The sequence below is a fragment of the Stenella coeruleoalba genome (assembly GCF_951394435.1).
Source record: "Stenella coeruleoalba genome assembly, chromosome: 3".
NCBI lineage: Eukaryota > Metazoa > Chordata > Mammalia > Artiodactyla > Delphinidae > Stenella > Stenella coeruleoalba.
In genome coordinates, this window is record NC_137148.1 from 126,192,645 (window position 1) to 126,217,970 (window position 25,326).

The following is a 25,326-nucleotide window of genomic DNA, read 5'->3' on the forward strand; positions in this document are numbered from 1 at the left end:
GAGTTTTCTTGGTTTAGTCTTGGACTGATCATTATGGTAAATAGCAACTATCATTGTAGACATCATATGCTAGGTACTGCCCAGTGTGATTTATACACATTAGTGGATGTAATCTCCCAGCCTCTTGTGAGGCAGGTACTGTTGTCAACAAACGGGGAGGCTGAGGCTCAGAGAGATTGACAAGCTTGCCCCAAATCATGAACTCAGGTTGGGTAGCGGTCATTGAATCTGGGCCCACCGCGAGGTCAGGACCTGTGTGGGTCCACAGTCAGCGGACCCCCGGAGCCCACACTCTGACTTTCCGCCTTCTGACTCTCCTCCTCTCTCCACAGCCTTAGCCCCGGGGGCCCCACCGAGCGAGCGGCATGCGGCACCCCCAGGCATGCCCAGCATCCTTCAGCCCACTGCCCAGCCCCCCCAGGAGGCCCTAACGCCCTGGGGCACTTCTGCTGTGCACAGGACCACGTGGGGGTTTGCCATGGTGACATAAAGGGGCGCGGAGGAAGGAAGGAGCGCAACCAGCCGCGGACTGCACCCCTGGCTGGGAGGAAGGGCTGGGGCCCGGATCCTCCACTGCCACTGCCACTGCCCACTTCGGGCCTTGCTCGCTGAGTCTCTGTGAACTTGTTGGTCGGTGGACAACTTGGGAGTCTTCTCCTGCGTGGGGCCTTGGGGCAGCCGGGGCGGCCGGGCCCCCGGTGGCCGAGGTCTCGGGGGCCAGGATGCCCGCCCTGGCGCGCCTCCGCAGGCTGTGTCGGCACATGTCCCCGCAGGCTGTACTTTTCCTGCTGTTCGCCTTCTGCCTGTTCAGCGTTTTTGTCTCGGCCTACTACCTATATGGCTGGAAGCGGGGCCTGGAGCCCTCGGTGGACGCCCCCGAGCCTGACTGTGGGGACCCGCCGCCCGTGGCCCCCAGCCGCCTGCTGCCACTCAAGCCCATACAGGTGGCTGCCCCTTCCCGCACGGACCCGTTGGTGCTGGTGTTCGTGGAGAGCCTCTACTCCCAGCTGGGCCAGGAGGTGGTGGCCATCCTGGAGTCTAGCCGCTTCAAGTACCGCACAGAGATTGCACCGGGCAAGGGTGACATGCCCACACTCACCGACAAGGGCCGCGGCCGCTTCGCCCTCATCATCTATGAGAACATCCTCAAGTACGTCAACCTGGATGCCTGGAACAGGGAGCTGCTGGACAAGTATTGCGTGGCCTACGGCGTGGGCATCATCGGCTTCTTCAAGGTATGTGGGGAGCGGGTCCCCGAGCTGTGGAGAGCTCCAGCTGAGTTTGATTCTTATCCCCACACTTGCTAACTGGGTGTCTGACTCTCCTCACCTGAAAAATGGGTGTAATGGTAACGCCTCCTCCTAGGTTGTCATGAAAGGTACGTGGGGAAAAAAAAAAAAAAAGGTAAGTGGGTGAGTGTAGGTAAGGCACTTGGAGCGCCTGGTGCCTGGCGTCTAGTAGGTACTTTTTAAGTATTAGCTTTCATTGGGAGCACACGACAGGGGCATTGCCTTCCATGCATGGGGCCCGGCACACAGCAGGCTCGTGCCTAAGGGAGGCCCCAGGGATGGGTGCAAGGGAGGAGAGCATATGCCCTGCTGGGTCCCTCAAAACCTTTCATGTCGGTCCTCCCAATGGATGAGGTGTGTCCCTGTTTTGCAGATGGGCAAACCAAGGCTCAGGAGGATTAAGTTAGGTCACAGGAGGCCATGTAGCCAGTAAGTGGGAGAGCCAGGGTCTGAACCCAGACTTAGACAGTTGGGGGCTCTGGGTCCCGCACCCTTTCCTCTTGGCTGTGGAGGGGTGTGGAGTTTATGTACCTCTTGAACCAGAGCCATTTTGCGTTGGAAGAAAGAAATCCCAGTGGACCGGTGAGCTGCTCTGGGCTCCGCGGGGTACCCAGAGCAACTGCTAGGCCCACAGCCCTTGCTGAAAGTGTCGTGGAGGAGCTGTCCTTGGGGAGGAGGTTGTGAACAGCTGGATGGGGGATCCAGAGGCTCTGGTCAGAGAACTCTGACGCGCAAGCTGGGTGGTTGGGACTGTAGTTGGGTGCTCGGGGGTGTTTGTTCCATCATTCAGCAAATACTGAGTGCTTGCCATGTTCCAGGTCCTTTGCTAGGCACTGGGGACACAGTGGTTATCGAAGTGTGCAAAGTCCCGGCTGTGGTGCTGCGGACATTTCAGTGCAGTGGGTGACTAGACAGTGAACAGATAAACATACCATGTGACAGGTGGTGATAAGTACAAAAAAAAAAAAAGAAAGCGGGGAAGGGCACTGGGTGATGGATATGGGCAGTTGGTGCTGGTTTTGATAGAATGCATTACCAGTGATGTCATCTTTGATAAAGTGACCAGAAGGGAGTGAGAGGAGCCCGCGGCTCTCTGTGCAAAGGGCCTTCCAGGCAGAGGGGACAGTAAACACACGGGTCCCAAGGCCGGCTCTTGCTTGGTGTGAGTGGGGAGAGGAGCAGGAGATGGGTCAGAAGTGGGCCGTGTCCACCGATGGCTGCTCGTTCGTCCCCAGGCGTTGGCGGCACAGCCTCGCCCTGGACCCGTGCTCCGTGCTGGGAGGAGCCTGGTCTCGCTGAGGGTTTCTCACGGCTGTGTTCTTTCATGCACTAATGGATCGGGTTGCTCTGCCACTAAAACAGGTTTTGTGGGCCAAGAAATTGAAGGCCCTTAGAAGTCCTGCAGTAGAGCAACCTGGTGAGGTTTGTTCCCCGGCTGGCTTAATGACAAACCCTTTATTTCATGGCTCACTGTCTGGGAAACGCTGGCCCGGGTTATGGCTGGGTAGTGGCATAGCGTCAGACAGCTTCATTGTCTGTTTCCCTTTGCTCCTGGACTCTGTTCCCTTTCCTGCCATGAACTTCATTAGGCTTGATTCAGAGCCCCAGGCCTGAAACACATCACAATGGCCGACACTTGCTGAGTGCTCACCCAGTGCCACGCACGTCCTACGTGCTTTATGTGAATTAACACGTTTGACCCTCATAAACCATCCTCCAAGCCAGGTGGATGTCATCTGATTTAAGAGAGAAGGAAACTGAGGCAAGGAGGGGTGAAGCAATGTGGCCACACTCACACCTCTAATAAGCACAGACCTAGGATTTGAACCCAGGTGGTCTGGCTCCAGAGGCTTATTCCTACACGGTGGGATGAGTCCAGGAACTTCAAATACCATTTATTCTATTTAGTAGAATTTGCATCAGAGGCCACAACTGGTGCACAGAGCTCCCACGGTCTGTGGGGACCAAGCAGTGGGCTGTGGTCATTGGGCACGGTCGGTACAACATAGCTTGGATCCTATCAGGCCCCAGTTCCTTGCTCTACAGAAGGTGAACACGAGGCCCAAGGAGGGGCAGGGAGGTGCTCAGAGTCTCCCTGTGGGGTCAGTGGCAATTCCAGGTCTCCATGCTCTTCCTACCCTGCTGTGTAAGACGAGACCCCTCCTTGGTTTTGATCAGGGGCCTGTGACTTTCTGCTCTAACGGGAGCCATCTGGTGGTCAAGCTGCATCCTTCTGCTCTTCCGCAAGGCCTGCTTCAATGCTGTGCATCGGGCTTGGGACTCCAGGGATCTGGAGACACTCACTTTCCAATGCCCGCTGGCACTGGATTCCCAGGTCAGTGGGAGAGCAGGGGCTGAAAAGTCCAGACTCTGGTTCAACTCGTTCTGTCACTTCTAGGCAGAGTGACCTTGGGCAGGATATTCCACCCATCTGTGAAGTGGGGGCCAATCCCAGCACCACCTCACTGTGCCATGTTGAAGACGGGACAGTGGATGGGAAGCATTAGCCCAGTGCCTGGTACCCAGAGCCACCCAATAAATGGCAGCTGGCATGCCTTGTCGTCTCACCTCAGCACACACAGCTGGTGGTAGCTCTTTATCCGTCTTGTGGCTTGGCCAGCATGTGCCCCTCAGGACCCTGAGGGTGGGAGCGGCTCTTCATCAGTAGCCCCACTTCCCGGCTCAGCCTTGCAGCTCCAGGTGCCCCGGGGTTGAGCACATCCCGGTGGAGGCCTGACAAGGGCCACTGATGCTTGATCGCACACGTGCTACATGCCATACCGTGAGCTCATGGCTTTGCAGACCTTATCGTATGTAATTCTCACAGCTACCCTGTGAAGTGGGCACTTTATCTTCAGGTGAGGACTCAAGGCTCAGAAAGTTGCGTGGCTCTCTAGACCGACACAGCTCATCAGTCAGAGCCAGGACTCGCCCACCACGCTCAGCCCTTGTAAGCCAACCACGGGTGAGCGCGTCGGAGCAAACTGACCGACAGATGTGGGACGTGAGGCCCTGAGAGGTAGCACCTTGGGGACCCCGAGGTTCCCAAGGTCATGCAGCCAGATACTACCTAAGTCTGTACTAGGTCTCCCATTCCCTGATCAGGGCTCTTCCTTCCTCTGCCTGATGACCCCACTGGAAGATTTGGTGTCTCCTGCGTGGGTCCCCAGCGCCGAACAATAGGAGGGATTCCCCTCCCGTGGGGCGAGGCCCGCAGTGGGGGTCAGCCTCTGCGATGCTTAGGCTTACTCTCCATTCCCTTCCCCAGATGGTTGCTTTCACTGCGGACTGGGGTGGACAGTCGGCAACTTGGCTTCCTCCCTTCCTTCATGCCTCCCAGCTGGGCAGCTGGCTGAGCTGCCAGTGCCTGGCAGTCAGCTCAGAGTCGGGGCTTTGAAATGGGATCCCTCAGTGCCTGTGATCCAGTGTGGCCTCCCAGGCCACAGCAGGTGATGGACAGGGCCTGAAATGTCACTGGCCCCCCCTGCCTTTGTCCCCAGTGCTGGCTTAGTGGTCTTGGGGAGCCGGGGGCTGAGGGAGGGGCCTCTCAGTTTGGGGCTGTCAACACCAGACAGAGGCTGGCTCGGGACAGGGTGGGAGTTGGCAGGTACTCCTGGTGTGTGGAGAGTCAAATGCAGGCCCTTTATCTCAGTTTACGAGGCAAGGGCCCTGCAGAGCCTTCGTGGGAATTAGAAAAAAGCACTTGTGCATGAAGGTTATTACTAAAAGGCCCCCTGGGCAGATGTCGCTCTACTTGAGGCCCAGGGCTCAGCCCTCAGCTGAGTGTCCTTGTCAGTGCTCACGTGGTGAGCTCTCCAGGGTGGCCCTGTGTACCACCGTGCCTGCTTCTCCAACCTCATTTGCTGCCCTTTGTCCACTCTTGATTCATCCCTCCCCACTCATTCTTCACACAGTGGCCAGATGGACCTTTTTAACATGCAAATTGGAACCTGTCATCCCTCTGTTCAGAACCCTTTGATGGAGTCTTTGATGGCTTCCCACTGCCACTTCAAGCCTCTAGGGTCCTGCAGGACTGGTCCCAGCTGACCTTTCTGCCTCATCTCCTCTCCTCCCTCTTGATCACTCTGCTGGCCTCTTGATATTCCTTGACTGTGCTGAGCTCTCTCCAACCTCAGGGCCTTTGCACTTGCTGTTCTTTGAACTTGGCTCCCACCTCTCCCCTAGTTGATGCTTACTCAGTCCCTTTCTCCAGGAAGCCTCTCTTGAGCCAGCTGACTATGCCCAATTATCTACTCTTCTGGGACTATGAACCTCCTCTGTGTAGCATGTGTCACATTGAAGTTTACGTATATTTCTGCTATATTGACTACTCTCTCTCTTCTCTGCTCGCCTTTACAGTTCACGAGGGCAGGAGCCATGTCTGTTTTTCTCACTGTATCCCTGTTACTTAACACAGTGCCTGGCATAGTGAACAATTGTGGGATAAACAAATGAAACCCGTAATGAAAAGCTGTCATGTGCCAGGTATTTGGGATCTGTCTGTTCTTCTTTCCTTTTAAAAATCCAGTTACTCATCCGATATGCGTTTGCTCCCACTGGGTGTCAAGCCTGTGCTGGCACCAGGGATCCAAGGTGGAAGTGACATAGTACTTGCCCTTGAGAGGGTGCAGACTGGTGGGGAGACTCTGAACAGATAATGCAGCAGCCAAGGTGAGAAGTGCTACAGCTGAGGCTTTAATGCCCCAGGGAGGCCAATGAGAAGAGGGTAGATGCATGTTTCCTTCCTTCCTCCCTTCCTCCCTTCCTCCCTTCCTCCCTTCCTCCCTTCCTCCCTTCCTCCCTTCCTCCCTTCCTCCCTTCCCTCCTTCCCTCCTTCCCTCCTTCCCTCCCTCCCTCCCTCCCTCCCTCCCTTCTTCCTTCCTTCCTTCCTTCCTTCCTTCCTTTCTTGCTGCGTTGGGTCTTCGTTGCTGCATGTGGGCTTGGGTGGGGGCTAATCTGCGTTGCGATGCGCGGGCTTCTCATTGCTGTGGCTTCTCTTTTTGCAGAGCATAGGCTCTAGGTGCTCGAGCTTCAGTAGTTGTGGCATGCGGGCTCTAGAGTGCAGGCTCGGTAGTTGTGGCGCACGGGCTTAGTTGCTCCGTGGCATGTGGGATCTTCCCGGACCAGGGCTCAAACCTGTGTCCCCTGCATTGGCAGGTGGGTTCTTAACCACTGTGCCACCAGGGAAGTCCTGATGCATGGGGTTTTGAAGGATGAGCAGTTTGTCAGGCCAAGAAGACCAAAAGGAGTTGGCACAGGGACAAAGACAAATTGTACTGTATCCAGAGGCAGGTGGCTGGGAGGGTGAGGGATAAGGAGCAGGGGCTGTGAGTCTAGGGAAGAGGAAAAGGGGGTGCTGTGGGTACTGCCTGCAGGTTCCCAGGGAGCTGACAGCAGCGGGTCCTGGGAGGAGAGGGAGGCAGAGGGAGCTGGGCTCCTCTGGGACATAGCCTTGGGAGTGTTGGGGGCACATGGGGGTTGGGAGCACAGTGGGCAGAGTGTCTGCTCCTGCACTCCCAGAAGATACCTCGTCTTTGATCTCTTCTCTGTTGGCATCCGCCCAGGATTTCTCCTGAAGAAAGGATTGTGACAAAAGCCAGCTTGGAAACCCCAGGCAGGGGAGCCTGGTGGTCAGGTGTGTGGGCTCAGGGGTCAGCCATCTGGCTGTGAGGTGTGGCTCGTCCTGACCACGGTGCAACTCAGGGCAGCACCGCCCTCAGAGCCTGGGTATCCTCGTCTGTGAAGCGGGGATGACAGAGGAACCCTCCTCCTGAGGCTGATGTGAGGACTGAACGAGCGATGGGCGATGCCGCTGGCCCTGTTCTAAGCGCTTTGCGGGAGTCAACGCTCAGCCTCCTCCATCACCCCTTGAGGGATTTACCATTCTTGGCCATGTTTTACAGCAGAGGAAACTGAGGCGCGGGGAGGTTACCTGACTTGCCCAAGGCCACGCAGTCTGGTGGCAGAATCCATGCTCTCCACTGCTAGACTTTCCTGTGTGTGATTTTGGACAAGTTACTTAGCCTTTCTGGGCCCAGTCTCCTTGTCTGTGTAATGGGAATGGCAGTGATGCCTCCATCGTGGGGTCACTGTGAGGATTACGGCACCCCTTCATGTAAAGTGCACGAGCTTGGTTCCTGGCTTTGGTGAGCACGGCATGTGTGTTAGCTGGTATATTACGATGACAGGCAGAGTGGGGTTTGCACCGCTAGGTCAGCACAGGATCAGGAATGTGACGAGCCCTCTGTGAATGTTAGTGAGTACTGTTGACATGACTGTTATGAGTCCACAACTGATACTCCGTGGTCCCTTGGGGCTGTGGTTCTGACGGCTCTCTTCCCCCCCCCCCTCCGCCCTGCCCCACCCCACCCGGCTGCAGGCCAATGAGAACAGCCTGCTGAGCGCGCAGCTCAAAGGTTTCCCCCTGTTCCTGCACTCCAACCTGGGCCTGAAGGACTGCAGCATCAACCCCAAGTCCCCGCTGCTGTACGTGACGCGGCCCAGCGAGGTGGAGAAGGGCGTGCTGCCCGGCGAGGACTGGACCGTATTCCAGTCGAACCACTCCACCTACGAACCTGTGCTCCTGGCCAAAACGCGGTCGTCCGAGTCCATCCCGCACCTGGGCGCGGATGCCGGCCTTCACGCCGCGCTGCATGCCACTGTGGTCCAGGACCTGGGCCTCCACGACGGAATCCAGCGCGTGCTGTTCGGCAACAACCTCAACTTCTGGCTGCACAAGCTCGTCTTCGTCGACGCCGTGGCCTTCCTCACAGGCAAGCGCCTCTCGCTGCCTCTGGACCGCTACATCCTGGTGGACATTGACGACATCTTTGTGGGCAAGGAGGGCACGCGCATGAAGGTGGAGGACGTGAAGGTATGGCTGGGGGCGCCAGACCGTGTAGGGTGGGCCTCGCCACCTTCAGACCTTACTGTCCCCATCGTGACTTTGCTGTCTGCACCTCCTCTGTGCTGTCAGTCCCCCTCCCTTGGCCACTTGGTTTTATTGTCTTATTAGGAGCAAGTGCCTTTTAAAATTATTTGAAGTATTGAATATACAGGAATTTTGCATCTGGTTATATGGAGCTCAAGAATGTAACTACGGAGAGATGGTAGCTGTGCAGAGAGTACCTCCCTCTTAATCCAGACATGATTTTTAACTCTCAAAAATGTTTGTGTCAGTACCAAAGCTCCTCCAAAACTCAAAAAACAAGAATTAGAGTGTGAATCATACACAAGGCCTACTTTACCTGCGGTCTGTATAGATAGTGAAAGGCATGTGTTTAATTCAAAAAATGTGGACCAAACTAAACTAACTGTATGTAAAAGCATTTTGCAAACCATGAAATTTTACACATGTATCACTATAAAAGAGAAGCCTGCAAATTAAGACCATTTTCATCTACTCACTACTTTACTCAGAGTTGGATGCAAAAGGAACAACATCACTAGTGTAAATGGGGAAATCAGTATTAGTTGCCATAAATAGAGGGCAACCATAACAGTAGATCCAATGAAAACGAAACAGAGGATTAAATTCTAGCGAAGTACTGCTGCCTACTGATGACCTGTCCTCTCTTATACGAGATTAGTGAGAGTTAGAAACGTATTAGCACCAAACCAAGACTTCTTTGTGACGATAGGAGGAGGACGGAAAAGGAGACTTAATTAAGAGGAATGCTTTCGTCTGTGTGGGTGCTGTGCTGGGATTGGCCGTGGGTCCTGGAAGGAAGGCCCTGGGCTGGGGCAGGGGGCGGGGTCCATCGTCCTCCTGCCTTGGTCTAGAGTGAACTCTCTGCTCCTCTGTACACCTCCAGGGGAGAGCAGAGTAGATGCTGCTGAGGAGCAGCCACTGTCTGGGGAGTCGAGACCTGGGTTCCAGTCCCAATCTGCCCCTAACTGACTGGGTGACTTGGGCAAGTCCCTTCCACTGTCTGAGCTTCAGCGGTGAAATGACAAGATGGGGTGGATGGGAAGGACCTGGCTGGCTGGGGTGAGGGGGCATGTGCAGATGCCAGGCTCTGAGCCCTTCCGGATCTACCTCTGGGACAGAGCAGTGTTGCTTTGATCTGCTTTACCCATTGGGTTTGCTCCTGAGATTTCGCTTCCTCAGGGGCTCCCCTACTGAAAGAAAGTTTTGAGACGACTCCTGTTGAGCCTTCCAGCTCTGAGGCGTCATGCAATGCCCCGACCCACCTCTAGCAAAGTAGATTACTCTGTTTTCTCCTTAGGACGTTCTTCAGGTGGCCCAACCTTGCTCTCTCCTGCTGTAACCTAGGTCTTTGCTTCCTGTCCAGGATGAGTCCTTGAGACTGGTCCAGGGTCGACCCCATGAGGAAATCAGGCTGCCAGGCTCACTGTGTCTCCTGTGAACCCTGGGCTTGCCCTTCTTGGTTCTTATTTTCCCCATTATTGGAATGAGAGGAATGCTAGCAGTTTGGAGCCTTTTCTGTAGAAGAATACCAAAAGAGATGCCCTCTTCAGTGTACTCAGCTCAGTGCAGACTGTAGAGCTCTATGCCAGCCAGGTCCCATTTGCTTTAAACATCCTTTTGAGTCAGAAAGGGCAGGTTTTTTTTTTTTTCTTTAATCCCAAGGACTGGCTACAACTGAGCTTTCCTTGCAGAGACATGAATGTTGCCTCATTAACTTGTACAGTACGGGCTGTACAGTGCAACTTAAATGATACCAACAGCAGTGCTTATTCAAGGCTTGGCAAGTGCCAGGCTCTGTGCTCAGCCCTTTCTGTGCATTGCATCATCTGATCCTCACAGCAGCTCTGTGAGGTGGGTATTGTTTTAAAGCCCATTTTACAGACACTAAGACTCAGAGAGGTGAAGTAACTGGCCCAAGGCCACACAGCTAGAGCATGGGCGTCCACCAGGTAGTGCATGGCCTTGGTAAGGTGCCGGTGGTGGCCCCAAGGAGGGCCAGGACTTTTTGTTTGCAAAGCGTTCTGATAGCGGGCTCTTCTTACAGGTTTCCTAGCAGGCTTGTGCATCATACCTGGTAGGGATTTTTTTGAGTCCTGACTCCAGAGGACAACTGTATGTTTGTTTCACAAGTGTCAGCATCCCTTCATTGACTTGCAAAGCAGTGGGTGAGCTGTGCATGGAAACACTGCATTGCTGGGCACACAGTACGTCTCTGGAAAAGTTGTGGTCCTTTGACATCAGCCTTGCAGTCACCAACGAGGTGAAATCCCCCACATTTGACAGATGAAGACATGAGGCTCACAGTGGCAGTGACCACAGACATGATAATGGCACTGTTTTTCATCACTTACCAAAATGCCAGGCTGTTTTACATGCAGTATCTCATTTAATCCTCCCAAGAGCCCCATAAGGGAGCTATTATTATCCCTATTTCACACCTGGGGAAACTGGGGCCTGGAGGATTTGCATAGCTTTCTCAAGGGCATGGCAGAACCAGGCTAGAGTCTATGTCTTGTCTTGCCAGAGGCCTGGTGGAGGTGGCAGCGCAGGGCTGGCTTCGTGGGTATGGCACCTGTATAGTCACACAGGGCCCCATGCTTGGAAGGGGCCCATATTCAAGATAATGCTCTGCTATTTCCTTCTTGACATTTTCAACAATCTTTGAGCAAGGGCCCCTATTTTCATTTTTCCATGGGCCCTGCCAACTTTATAGTTGGTCCTGCAGGAGCTGAACCCTTCTGGGAGGAGCGGGGAACTTCTGGCTTCCCCTCACCCCTTTCTCCCCACTCTGCCTATCCTAGGCCCTATTTGATACGCAGAACGAACTACGGACACACATCCCAAACTTCACTTTCAACCTGGGCTACTCAGGGAAATTCTTCCACACAGGTAAGTGGGCCTGGCTCTGCCCCCACTAGCAACTTCCAGGGGCCCTCAACATCCAGACCCTCGGAGTGCTATGCCGTGGGGTCAGCAGGTGGGCGGATGGGCCCACTTAGGGCCACATTTGACCTCTGTGGCCTCTCCCAGAGCCAGACAGCCCACAGAGCAGTCGCAGCCCCAGGCAGAGGGCATTTGGAGACAGCGGTAACACACGACGGCCCCCACTCATCTGTCCCTGGGCCTCAGGCTCTGCTGTTCAGGGGGGTGGGCATCTTCTCCCTCTTGTCTCCCTCTCACCACCACCTTTTAATATTCTTTGTACTACTTAAGCCTTAGAAAGGAATTGGTTGAATTTTAAGAATTTTACAGAAATATGTAGCAGAGAAAATGAAAATGCCCTATAACTGTACCCACCCCAGAGATGAGCACTGTCACGAGTTTTTCTTTTTTTTTTAGTTTTATTGGAGTATAGTTAATTTACAGTGTTGTGTTAGTTTCAGGTGTACAGCAGAGTCATTCAGTTATACATATATTTATTCTTTTTTAGATTCTTTCCTCACATAGGTTATCACAGAATTTTTTTTGTTTTTTGGCTGTGCTACCTGGCTTGTGGGATCTTAGTTCCCTGACCAGGGATTGAACCCAGGCCCTCAGCAGTGAAAGTGTGGAGTCCCAAACACTGCACCACCAGGGAATTCCCTCATCACAGACTATTGAGTATAGTTCCTTGTGCTATTCAGTAGGTCCTTGTTGGTTATCTGTTTTATACATGGTAGTGTATGTTAATCCCAAGCTCCTGATTTATCCTTCCCCACCATGTTTCCCCTTAGGTAACCATAAGTTAGGTAACCATTTTTGATATCTGTAAGTCTGTTTCTGTTTTGTAAATAAGTTCATTTGTATCATTTTTTAAAAAATTAGCTTCCACATATGAGTGATATATTTGCCTTTCTCTGTATGGCTTAGTTAGTATGATAATCTCTAGGTCCATCCATGTTGCTGCAAATGGCATTATTTCATTCTTTTTTATGGCTGTGTAATATTCCATTGTATATATGTACCACATCTTTTTAATCCATTTGTCTGTTGATGGACATTTAGGTGGCTTCCATGTCTTGGCTGTTGTAAATAGTGCTGCAGCGAACATTGGGGTGCGTGTATCTTTTCAAATTATGGTTTTCTCTGGATATATGCCCAGGACTGGGATTGCTGGATCATATGGTAGTTCTATTTTTAGTTTTTTAAGGAACCTACATACTGATTTCCATAGTGGTTGTACTAATTTACATTCCCACCAACAGTACAGGAGGGTTCCCTTTTCTCTGCACCCTCTCCAGCATTTATTATTTGTAGACTTTTTTTTGGTTGCACTGCGTGGCATATGGGACCTTAGTTCCCTGATCAGAGATTGAATCCACATCCCCTGCATTGGAAGCACAGAGTCTTAACCACTGGACCCCCAGGGAAGTCCCTGTTTGTAGACTTTTTGATGATAGCCATATTGACCAGTGTGAGGTGATACCTCATTGTAGTTTTGATTTGCATTTCTCCACTAATTAGTGATGTTGAGCATCTTTTCAAGTGCTTTTTGGCTTTCTGTATATCTTCTTTGGAAAAATGTCTATTTAAATCTTCTGCCCTTTTTTTTTTTTTTTTTCCGGTACACGGGCCTCTCACTGTTGTGGCCTCTCCCGTAGCGGAGCACAGGCTCTGGACGCGCAGGCTCAGCGGCCATGGCTTACGGGCCCAGCCGCTCCGCGGCATGTGGTATCTTCCCGGACCGGGACATGAACCCGCGTCCCCTGCATCGGCAGGCAGACTCTTAACCACTGTGCCACCAGGGAAGCCCTCTGTCCATTTTTTGATTGAGTGGTTTGTTTTTTTGACATAGAGCTGCCTGAGCTGTTTTGTATATTTTGGAGATTAACCCTTGTCAATCACTTCCTTTGCAAATATTTTCTCCCATTCTGTGGGTTTTCTTTTCATTTTGTTTATGGTTTCTTTTGCTGTGCAGAGCTTTTAAGTTTAATTAGGTCACATTTGTTTATTTTTGTTTTTATTTTCATTACTCTAGGAGGTGGATCAGAAAAGATATTGCTGTGATTTATGTCAAAGAGTGTTCTGCCTTTGTTTTCCTCTAAGAGTTCTATAGTGTCTGGCCTTACATTATTTGATCCATTTTGAGTTTATTTTTGTGTATGGTGTTAAGGAATGTTCTAATTTCATTCTTTAACATGTAGCTGTCCAGTTTTCCCAGCACCACTTATTGAAGAGACTGTCTTTTCTCCATTGTATATTCTTGTCTCTTTTGTTATAGATTAATTGACCATAGGTGCATGAGTTTACTTCTGGGCTTTCTGTCCTGTTCCATTGATCTATATTTCTGTTTTTGCACCAGTAGCATACTGTTTTGATTACTGTAGCTTTGTAGTATAGCCTGAAGTCAGGGAGCTTGATGCCTCCAGCTCCGTTTTTCTTTCTGAGGATTGCTTTGGCTATTTAGGGTCTTCTGTTTTTCCATACAAATTTTAAAATATTTTTGTTGTAGTTCTGTGAAAAATGCCATTGGTAGTTTGATAGGGATTGCATTGAATCTGTAGATTGCTTTGGGTAGTATAGTCCTTTTGACAATATTGATTCTTCCAATCCAAGAACATGGTATATCTTTCCATCTGTTTGTGTCATTTTCAGTTTCTTTCATCAGCATCTTATAGTTTTCAGAGTACAGGTCTTTTGCCTCGTTAGGTACTTTTATTCCTAGGTATTTTATTCTTTTTGATGCAATGGTAAATGGGATTGTTTCCTTAATATCTCTTTCTTTTTGGCTGCGCCATGCGGCATGTGGGATCTTAGTTCCCCGACCAGTGATCGAACCTGTGCCCCCTGCATTGGAAGCATGGAGTCTTAACCACTGCACTGCCAGGGAAGTCCCATTAATTTCTCTTTCTCATCTTTTGTTGTTAGTGTGTAGTAATGTAAGAGATTTCTCTGTATTCATTTTGTATCCTGCAACTTTACCAAATTCATTGATGAGCTCTAGTAGTTTTCTTGTATCATCTTTAGGATATTCTATGTATAGTATAATGTCATCTTCAAACAGTGACAGGTTTACTTCTTCTTTTCCAATTTGGATTCCTTTTATTTCTTTTTCTTCTCTGATTGCCATAGCTAGGACTTCAAAAGCATGTTGAATAAAAGTGGTGATGGTGGACATCCTTGCCTTGTTCCTGATCTTACAGGGAATGCTTTCAGCTTTCCACCATTGAGAATGATGTTAGCTGTGGGTTTGTCATATATGGCCTTTATTATGTTGGGGTAAGTTCCCTCTATGCCTACTTTCTTGAGAGTTTTTATCATAAATAGGTGTTGAATTTTGTCAAAAGCTTTTTCTGCATCTATTGAGATGATCGTATGATTTTTATTCTTCAGTTTATTAATGTGGTGTATCACATTGATTGATTTGCAGATACTGAAGAATCCTTGCATCCTTGGGATAAATCCCCTTGATCATGGTGTGTGATCCTTTTAATCTGTTGCCAGATTCGATTTGCTAGTATTCTGTTGAGTATTTTTGCATCTATGTTCATCAGTGATATTGGCCTTTAATTTTCTTTTTTTGTGGTATCTTTGCCAGGTGTTGGTATCAGGGTGATGGTGACCTCATAGAATGAGCTTGGGAGTATTCCTTCCTGTGTAATTTTTTGGAAGAGTTTCAGAAGGATAGGTGTTAACTCTTCTCTAAATGTTTGATAGAATTCACCTGTGAAGCCATCTGGTCATGGACTTTGGTTGGGAGTTTTTTAATCACTGTTTCAATTTCAGTACTTGTGATTGGTATGTTCATATTTTCCATTTCTTCCTGGTTCAGTCTTGGAAAGTTGTAGCTTTTTAAGAATTTTTCCATTTCTTCTAGGTTGTCCATTTTATTGGCCCATAGTTACCTGTAGCATTGTCTATGATCCTTTGTATTTCTGTCGTGTCCACTGTAACTTCTCCTTTTTCATTTCTAATTTTATTGATTTGAATTCTCCCTTTTTTTCCTGATGAGTATGTCAAAAGGTTTATCAATTTTGTTTATCTTTTTAAAGAACCAGCTTTTAGTTTCATTGATCTTTTCTATTGTTTTCTTTGTCTCTATTTCATTTATTTCTGCTCTGATCTTTATGGTTTCTTTTCTTCTACTAATTTTGGGTTTTCTTTGTTCTTCTTTCTCTAGTTGCTCTAGGTGTAAGGTTAGGTTGTTTATTAGCCTATTAATCTCTGAATAACCTTTATTCAGAGATTTTTCTTGTTTCCCGAGGTAAGATTGTATTGCTGAAAACGTCCCTCTTAGAACAGCTTTTGCTGCATCCCATAGGTTTTGGACTGTTGTATTTTCATTGTCACTTGTCTCTAGGTATTTTTTGATTTCCTCTTTGACTTCTTCAGAGGTCCGTTGGTTGTTTAGTAACATATTGTTTAGCCTCCATGTGTTTGTGTTTTTTAAAGTTTTTTTTCCTGTTATGAATTTCTACTCTCATAGTGTTGTGGTCAGAAAAGATGCTTGATGTGATTTCAATTTTCTTAAATTTACCAAGGCTTGATTTGTGGCCCAACATGTGATCTATCCTGGAGAATGTTCCATGTGCACTTGAGAAGAAAGTGTATTCTGCTGCTTTCAGATGGAATGTCCTATAAATATCAGTTAAGTTCATCTGGTCTAAGGCTTGTGTTTCCTTGTAGATTTTCTGTCTGGATCATCTGTCCATTGGTGTGGGTTGTAAAGTCCCCTACTATTATTGTGTTACTGTTCATTTCCCCTTTTATGGCTGTTAGCATTTGCCTTATGTATTGAGGTGCTCCTATGTTGGGTGCATATATATTTACAATTGTTGTATCTTCTTCTTGGATTGATCCCTTGATCATTATGTAGTGTCCTTCCTTGTCTCTTGTAAGAGTCTTTATTTTAAAGTCTATTTTGTTTGATATGAGTATTGCTACTCCAGCTTTCTTTTGATTTTCATTTGCATGGAATATCTTTTTCTGTCCCCTCACTTTCAGTCTGTCTGTGTCCCTGTGTCTGAAGTGGGTCTCTTGTAGACAACATATATATGGGTCTTGTTTTTGTATCCATTCAGCGAGCCCATGTCTTTTGGTTGAAGCATTTAATCCATTTAATTTAAGGTAATTATTGAAATGTATGTTCCTATTGCCATTTTGTTAATTGTTTTGGACTTGTTTTGGGAGGTCTTTTTTCTTGCCTTCCTCTTTTGTCCTCTTCTCTTGTGATTTGATGTCTATCTTTAGTGTTGTGTTTGGATTGCTTTTTCTTTTTTTGTGTGTGTGTCTGTTGTAGACTTTTGGTTTGCAGTTCCCATGAGGTTTTGATATAGCAGACTATATATGTACAAGATTGTTTTAAGTTGCTGGTCTCTTAATTTCCAGTGCATTTCCAATATCCTGCATTTGTACTCTCCTCTTCTCATGATTGCTGGTTTTGATATATTTGTGTGTGGATGATTTCCTACCTTTACATTATGTTGCCTTTACTGGTGAGCTTTCCTATTTGTAATTCTCTTGATTCTAGTTGTGGCCTTTTCTTTTCTGCCTAGAGAAGTTCCTTTAGGATTTGTTCTAAGGCTGGTTTGGTGGTGCTGAATTCACTTTGCTTTTACTTGTCTGTAAAGCTTTGATTTCTCCATCAAATCTGAACGAGAGCCTTGCTGGGTATTCTTGGTTGTAGGTTTTTCCCTTTTATGACTTTAAATATATCGTGCCACTCCCTTCTGGCCTGCAGAGTTTCTGCTGAAAAATCAGCTGATGACCTTTTGGGGATTCCCTTGTATGTTATTTGTTGCTTTTAATAATTTTTCTTTGTCTTTAATTTTTGTCAGTTTGATTAATATGTGTCTCGGCATGTTCCTCCTTGGGTTTATCTTGTATTGGACTCTGCATTTCCTGGACTTGAGTGACTGTTTCCTTCTCCTGTTAGGGAAGTTTTCTGCTATAATATCTTCATATATTTCCTCAGGCCCTTTCTCTCTCTCTTCTCCTTCTGGGACCCCTATAATGCAAATGTTGGTGCATTTAATGTTGTTCCAGAAGTCTCTGAGACTGTCCTCATTTCTTTTCATTCTTTTTTCTTTATTCTTTTCTGTGGCAGTGATTTCCACCATTCTGTCTCCCAGCTCACTGATTCATTCTTCTGCTTCAGTTATTCTGCTGTTGATTCCTTCTAGTGTATTTTTCATTCCAGTTATTGTATTCTTCATCTCTGCTTGTTCTTTAAATCTCTAGCTCTTTGTTAAACATCTTGTGTATCTTCACAATCTGTGCTTCTATTCTTTTTCCGAGATCTTGGATCATCTTTACTATCATTACTCTAAATTCTTCTTCAGGTAGGTTGCCTGTCTCCATTTCATTTAATTGTTCTTGTGGGTTTTTATCTTGTTCCTTCATCTGGAATGAGTTTATTTTTTATTTTTGAGCCTTAAGCGTTGAGGTTGAAGGCTCAGGGTTGCCTGGTTCATACTTGCCCTCCTCTTAGGGGCTTTCCCAAGGTCCTCACAAGCTGCCCCTTGGGACTGGGCAGAAGGGAACAGCCTCTGAGTAGTCATCTGTAGTGAGCATTCCCTCGAGCTGCCTTTTGCGTGGGCCACAGTGAGGACAGCCTCTCTTGAGTTCTAGGCAAACCCTATTAGTCTGCAGTTCTGGGAGGAAAGTCTGCAGCATAGCTCCAAAGCCAAATAAGAGCAACACTTGGTTGTCTGTGTGTATTTTTATATTCTTAACCCTTAGCATATCAAATGTAGTTGTAGTGATATACACAAGACAGGGTTAAACATCTTGTACATATACAAAGAGCATCTACAAGTCAATAAGTAAAAGACAAATGACCCAGTAGAAAAATAGGAATAGGATCACAGCAGGCAAGTCAGAGCTAGAAGAAACCATTAGAATCATTGCCTCTGAACTGCATATTGCATAGACAGGCCCCAAGGGCCAGAGATGGGGAGTACTTAGCCAAAGTCACCCACTGAGTCAAGGCCATACTCAAATCCAGGGCCCTGGACTGGGGCTCTATCTGCCCCACACTGTAGCTCACGGAACCGCTCTAAGCAGCTCTCAGGTGGGCTGTGGCCGTGCACACCCATCACCGGGCCTCATGGCAGGTGGGCCGGGCTGAGCTGCCTGTGCTCGGGCTGTAGGTACTGATGCTGAGGACGCGGGGGACGACCTGCTGCTGTCGTACGTGAAGGAGTTTTGGTGGTTCCCCCACATGTGGAGCCACATGCAGCCCCACCTTTTCCACAACCAGTCCGTACTGGCTGAGCAGATGGCCCTGAACAAGAAGTTCGCTGTCGTGAGTAAGATTCCCTACAGGGCAGAGCCGGGAGGGCTCGGGGCGGGGCTGGGGGTCAGAACTACTGGCCTTGTGCTGCTTCTGCAGTTCGTCTGACAGCTGTTTATTAACATCTTTATAGCTGCTGTCTCGTTGAAGCCTCACAGGGATCCCAAGAGGCTGGTATCTCAGTAGCCTCATTTTAAACAAGAAACTGGAGCTCTGGGAGGCCATACCAGCTAATAAGAGGTCCGTGCAGGACTTAAACCCAGGCCTGTTTGCTTCCTGAGCCCAAGCTCTCATCTTCAGGCTAGAGTGGGTACCCCAGAAGGCTGGAGGAGATGCCCAGCAAGGAGGGGTTGAAGCCTGCTTGCTGGCTCAGCCTGAGCCACCAGCCAGTCAGAGGCCAAGAGAGGCAGGAACAGCACCCGTCCTCGTTCCTCACTCCTGGTGCTGGAGGAAGTGAATGCTGGGCCGAACTGGAGTCCCGGCTCGGCTGGTGCCTCTTCCCGAGACTCTGGGCCCTGAGCCTCAGCTTCCCCATCTGCACCTCAAGGGCTCAGACCCGCTGCTCTGCCGTTCTAGCCTCTGATTTTTCTCTGCAAAGGGGAGATAAAGCCCAGAGGGGAAGAAATCCTCTGCTCACCCTGCCCTGGCCCTCCTCTCCCCAGGAGCACGGCATTCCCACAGACATGGGGTACGCAGTGGCGCCCCACCACTCGGGCGTGTACCCTGTGCACGTGCAGCTGTACGAGGCCTGGAAGCAGGTGTGGAACATCCGCGTGACCAGCACAGAGGAGTACCCCCACCTGAAGCCAGCCCGCTACCGCCGCGGCTTCATCCACAACGGCATCATGGTGAGTGTGGCCCAGAGCCTGGGAGGCGGGTATGCACATGCTATCCTGGGAAGCATGAGTCTGGGGAGCTGGTTAGGGGTTTCAGGCCACTTTGTACTGTCCCCTCTGTCACCTGAGGCCCTCTATCCCAGGGAAGGAGGACTACCAGTCTGCCTCTTTCGTGAGCTACTCCTATGCTTTTGTGATGGGATCAGGAGATGAGCATTCTTTAATGGGCCTCTAGTGAGGCCCTGGGAAAGGCCTCTGTCTCATCCGTTTGTTGGCTTATGTAAAATGTGTGTTTGTCGCTTTTCTACACACTGGGAATACTGAAGTGCACAAAATCAAAAGTCCTCACCTTTGTAGACCTGACATTCTAGTGGCAGGAGACAGTGCATTCATAACTGTGTAAAGTATGCAATGGTCAGATGGCATAAATGCTGTGGAGAAAAATCAAGCAGGGAATGGAGACAGGGAGTACTGAGGAGAGGAGAAGCTTAAACAGGATGGTTAGGGAGAGCCTTCCTGGGAATGAGCCATGCTGCTACATGAGGAAGAGCATGCGTGGCAGAGAAAACAAGTGCAAAGGCCCTGAGGCAGGCTTGTGCTGCGTGGTTTTGAGGACCAACTAAGAGACAAGTATGGCTGGAAGGGAGCAAGTTGGGAGGAGGTGGTAGAAGATGAGGTCAGAGGGGTGATTGATGGACCAGATCATGCAGGGCAACATAAGGCCACTGGATGGACTTTAGCTTTTAGTCTGTGATGGGAGGGTTTTGAATGGAGTGCTCTTATGATCTAACTCATATTTTAAGAGGATTTCCATCATTCTGGCTGCTATGAGTTGCAAAGCCTGTAGGGGGCCAAGTGGGGAGCAGGGAGACCAGTTAGGAGGCCGCTGCAGTCTTCCCGTTGAGGCATAGTGGCTTGGACCAGGGTGCAATGCTGGGTCGTGATCACATTCTGGACATACTTAGAAGTTACAGCCAACAGGAATTGCTGATGACTTGGATATAGAGTATGGGAGAGAGAGGTAAGGCAAGGATGACTCCAGGTTTTTGGCCTCAGCCACTGGAGTGGCTAGACGGTTCTCATCAGTCCAGATGGGCAGTCATGGGAAGGCCAGATTCATGCCTGCATCCATCTATCCTCTGACCTCCCAGGCGTTCCTACTGACTCTGGGGATGAGGCGGTGACGAGACGGGTGAGTTCTCTGCCCTCCTGGATCGCATACTAAACAGCTAAACCAATGTACAACCGAGAGTGCTACGAGGCAGGTTGTAAAGCCAGGAGAGAAGTCACCGAGTGTGCCTGGGAGAGCTGCTCTAGAGAGGGGCAGGGACCCTCGCTGGGCACACAGTCCAAGTTTCCAGAAACATTCTCACTTGACTGTCCCTGTTAGTTTGGAGTCTGCTCATTTTGTACAGAGAAATATGAAAAGTGTTTACATATGTAAAATGGCAAGGGCCCCTGGGCTTACGTGGGGAGTGTCACAGGCTGCAGGTCTTTGGTGGAGAAGACCCCCAGGGGTTGGGGTGTGTGTGGTCACACAAGAGGCTGCCTTTCTGAGGTCCCCTTTCTGGTGACCCTGCTCGTCACCATCCGTGCCTGGAGAAGCCATAGCTCCTCTCTCCCGCCCCATCCTCAGGTCCTCCCGCGGCAGACCTGCGGCCTCTTCACACACACGATCTTCTACAACGAGTACCCAGGCGGCTCCAGCGAGCTGGACAAGATCATCAACGGGGGCGAGCTCTTCCTCACAGTGCTCCTCAACCCTGTGAGTGCGCCACAGCCCTTGGCTGGCGGTGAGGAGGGGCTGCCGGACAGTCGGACAGTCGGCTGCAGCCGAGGCAGGCCTTCCCAGGCCTGGGGGGAGGGGCAGGAGCAAGTGTGCAGCCAGGAGTTGGGAAACCTGCACTCTAGCCCTGGCTGTGTCCCCGCTCCTCTGCATGACCTTGGTGGAGAATCTGAGCAGTCTTTTGGTCCCTTTTATAATCTTGCACTTCCATACAATAGTGTTGGCACTTTTTTTTAAATACATTTATTTATTTGTTGATTTATTTTTGGCTGCATTGGGTCTTTGTTGTTGCGCACGGGTTTTCTCTGATTGCAGTGAGCGGGGGCTACTCTTCGTTGCGGAGCATGGGCTCTAGGCACACGGGCTTCAGTAGTTGCAGCATGCAGGCTCAGTAGTTGTGGCTCACGGGCTCTAGAGCGCAGGCTCGGTAGTTGTGGCACACGGGCTTAGTTGCTCCGCGGCATGTGGGATCTTCCCGGACCAGGGATTGAACCCGTGTCCCCTGCATCGGCAGGCGGACTCTCAACCACTGCGCCACCAGGGAAGCCCCCCCCTTTTTTTTTTAACTTGTTATTTTGTTTTTTTTTAATTTTTGAATTTAATGAATTGATTTTTTTTATCCAGCAGGTACTTATTAGTCTGCACCACCAGGGAAGTCCATTAGTGTTGGCATTTTTGTCTGTTCTTTTTCCAATCTTTGTGTTTGTGTATAAATATATAAATATTGTATAAATATACATAGTAAACTGAATCTGTTAAGCTATATATCAAACTACATATCTACATAGATGGATAGTTTAAAATGCACTATATATATAGTTCAGCTGAAAGTTCAGCTGAACTTTCTGGGTCTCTCTTTCCTTATCTGTGAAATGGAAATAATCATCCATGCTTTAATAATATTAGAGAGATATCAAGTGGTGGTGTTATCAGCTTTATGGGGTAACCGTGTACCCCTTATCTTCCATGCACCCCCTCACCCTCCTGCCAAAAAAGTAGAAAAGAGCACCCATATGACTGCACAGGAGGTCAGCTTCCCCCTTCAGGTGTCAGACCAGATTCACCTGGCTGTACCTAGCCCAAGCTCACACGGTGAGTTTATTGACGGCCCCGGTGAACCTTGGACTGGTCATTGAGCGCGGCCCTACAAGCTCAAGCAAGACCAGAGGGTCAGAAGTGGGGGTGAAGGTAGTGAAAGGGGCTCAGAGGCTGACTGGCCCCGCCTCGCATCTTCCCTCCCCGGAGCAGATTAGCATCTTCATGACGCACCTGTCCAACTACGGGAACGACCGCCTGGGCCTGTACACCTTCAAGCACCTGGTGCGTTTCCTGCACTCTTGGACCAACCTCCGGCTGCAGACACTGCCCCCGGTGCAGCTGGCCCAGAAGTACTTCCAGATCTTCTCCGAGGAGAAGGACCCGCTCTGGCAGGTGGGTGGGATGGGTGGCCTAGGTGCCTCATTGCAGGGATGGAAGGTCTACCACCCACGGGCATGCACCCCAGGTATGGTCTCAGGGACTCAGTCCTCAGGCCCTCATGCTCTCTCAAGTGTAAACTCAGGGGCACACTTGCTCACCAGCGTGGGCATGCTTGCTTGTTCTTGTGCACACTAGACCTTCCATGCAGACCTGTGTGCATGCATACTCACCTCTGAAAAACAGCACCACAGAACTGTAGGTGAACACAGTGTACACAAGTGTGGAAAGCAGCTGCCCTGCCTGGCATGTACCTTCTCACTCCAGCAGGCTCTGAGCATGGGAAAGGGGACTGATCAGAGGGCTTGGGGGACAGTTCTTGGGGAAGTTGCCCCAGGGCGCTGTAAAAAACTGGAAGCAGAAGCTGGAATTGATGGTCTCAGGGGTCCACAAACCATGGCTTGTGAGCCAGTCTGGCCTGCAGTCTGTTTTTGTAAATAAAGTTTTATTGGAACATGGCCACACTCATTCTTGTACGTACCATCTGTGGCTGCTTTCAAGCTACAACAGCAGAGCTGAGTAGTTGCAACAGACCGGATAGTACCCAAGCCTAAAATACAGTATTTACTAAACATTTCAAAAGATTTACTAAACTTTATAGAGAAAGTTTGCTGACCTCTTGCTGAACTTTTAAATTCAACAATAGGAGCTCGTGAGCCAAGTGTTGTGCTGTGCATTTTACTAGGTTATGTCTGGGAGCGTGGGACTGACTAGAAATGGTCGCTGCCTGCCAGCCGTTCAGTGTCCCGAGATGGGGATGTGACAAGGGCACATGCAGTTACACTTGTCATTCAGGGCTGTAAGAGCCACATATCCATGTGCAGTGGGAGTCCAGTGTCCATTCTTGGGCACCCCTGACATCTCTTCCCCTGTTGTTTTAGGATCCCTGTGAAGACAAACGCCATAAAGACATCTGGTCCAAGGAGAAGACGTGTGACCGCTTCCCAAAGCTCCTCATCATTGGCCCCCAGAAAACAGGCAGGTCTCTCCATTCTTGACCAGCCTCCCCCTGTGCCTGCTCTCTCAGCCGCAGGATTCTGGGGGCCACCATGCCCTAGTCCCACTCCCCAGTAATCTGCCCCCTCTTTCCCAGGAAGTGAGAGTGAAGCTGGGGTGAACATGAATTGCCCATCAGTGTGGAGGTGGGAAGAGGATAGAGGATGGGCATTGGATTCTCCTATCTGTCCTGAACCACAGCCTCAGGGAGCTCTCCCTGTGTCCTGCTGGGAGTCTCAGAGTAAAATCAGAGAAGCCCAGATCGGCTACTCTGCATGTTGGAGCAGTGCCAGGCAAAACTGGTTCAGAGCAAAGAAGACTGTGATCAATTAGTCACGTCTGCCAGAGGTACAGGAGGGAGCAGAGAAGAGATGGTTGCTAAGTATTTACCATGTGCACTATATGGCATGGACGGGTACTCCCATGTTACAGACAAAACACTCAAGGCTCAGAGAAGTTAAGTGATTTCCCTAACACATTTAGTTAGGAAATGGCAGATCCAGGTCTGGAACCCTGGTCTCTGTGACCCCAAAACTTATACTCTTGATCACCAAACTCTGTAGTCTCCATCTCTTCTGGAACCTCTCATTATAGCATATTAACTGGAGACTCACATGTAGGAAAGGAATGAACTCTCTGAAGGAGGGGGTCGGTCCTGTACTGTCAATTAGGGGAGGGAGTATGAGTGAAGGAAGGGCACCCAAAGAGGAGGCATCTGAGCCAGATTTCTTAGCCCTTCAAGAATTTCATATGAGCACACTGGAGAGTCTGGAACTCCCTTGTCCTTGAGTTCCTCCCAAGTGCCAGAGAGCACAGAGGCCCAGAGCCAGAGGGACCAGCAGAAACCGTCTAATTCCTGGATTATGAGGAGACAGTAATCCAGTGGACATGACTGCTGGAGTACAGCGGTGAGAGGATTCTGAGGCCAAGTCTTTGTTTAGTGATGAAGAATGCTGTGATGGTTTAGTGATGTCTGCAGTGGATGCAGGCGTTGGCGCGCCCACGTTCAAGCCATGTATTTGTCCATCCTGAGTTTAGTATGATTCCTTCATGGTAGAGATGAGGAAACTAAACCCAGAGAAGGGAAGGGACTTTTCCAGTATCTCCCAGTGAGTAATGGAGAGCCAGGACCAGAACCCAGAATTTCAGACTCCATCTTTGTGTTGGCGTGCTGGGCCCAGGTCTCACCTACCTTCCCTCCCCGCAGGCACCACGGCCCTCTACCTGTTCCTGGGCATGCACCCCGACCTCAGCAGCAACTACCCCAGCTCTGAGACCTTTGAGGAGATCCAGTTTTTTAATGGCCACAACTATCACAAAGGCATCGACTGGTGAGTGGGCCTTTCTGTCAACAGTGGGATGGGATGGTCACCATGGAGTTTGCCCAGGAGGAGGTCTGCTGTGGCCACAGCAGGAAGCAGCTGGCGCTCGCTTACACACAGCTAGTTCCTGTAAACAGGGACAAAACACAGTGACCCTTGAGTCATGATGCTGGAGCCTGGTCACAGATGGGATAGTTGATGAGGAAGCCCTTTGCCCCTTTACATTATTGCCTGGGCTCTGAGAATACTAGAAATCAAAGTCCAGCCCCTCCCTCGCCTGCACAGAAACACCCTGAGTCCCAGAGGAGAAGAGGAACATGCCCGAGGTCCCGAGAGCTGGGGCTGAAATCCAAGGGTTCTGACCCGAAGGCTGGCCCTTCCCACTGTGGATGGCTGACTGTGGAGCAGGAGGTGTTCTTGTGAGCCCTTCCGAGGTGGCTTTCTAGCCTTCAGGGAGTCTCCTGGGGAGGTGGTTGA

The 25,326-nt window shown here is 49.8% G+C and overlaps 1 protein-coding gene across 2 annotated transcripts in view; it reads left to right on the top strand.

The window, feature by feature from the left end:
• NDST1 (N-deacetylase and N-sulfotransferase 1) overlaps positions 1-25,326 on the top strand; it is a 67,656-nt gene that overhangs the window by 30,445 nt on the left and 11,885 nt on the right. For both annotated transcript variants that reach the window (XM_079916988.1, XM_079916987.1), the window contains exons 2-10: positions 333-1,235; positions 7,669-8,163; positions 11,022-11,109; positions 18,291-18,445; positions 19,096-19,281; positions 20,906-21,034; positions 22,304-22,486; positions 23,413-23,509; positions 24,735-24,858. In XM_079916988.1, the coding sequence (XP_079773114.1) occupies positions 723-1,235; positions 7,669-8,163; positions 11,022-11,109; positions 18,291-18,445; positions 19,096-19,281; positions 20,906-21,034; positions 22,304-22,486; positions 23,413-23,509; positions 24,735-24,858 (1,970 nt within the window). In that variant the 5' untranslated portion in view covers positions 333-722. The remainder of the gene's footprint in view (positions 1-332; positions 1,236-7,668; positions 8,164-11,021; positions 11,110-18,290; positions 18,446-19,095; positions 19,282-20,905; positions 21,035-22,303; positions 22,487-23,412; positions 23,510-24,734; positions 24,859-25,326) is intronic.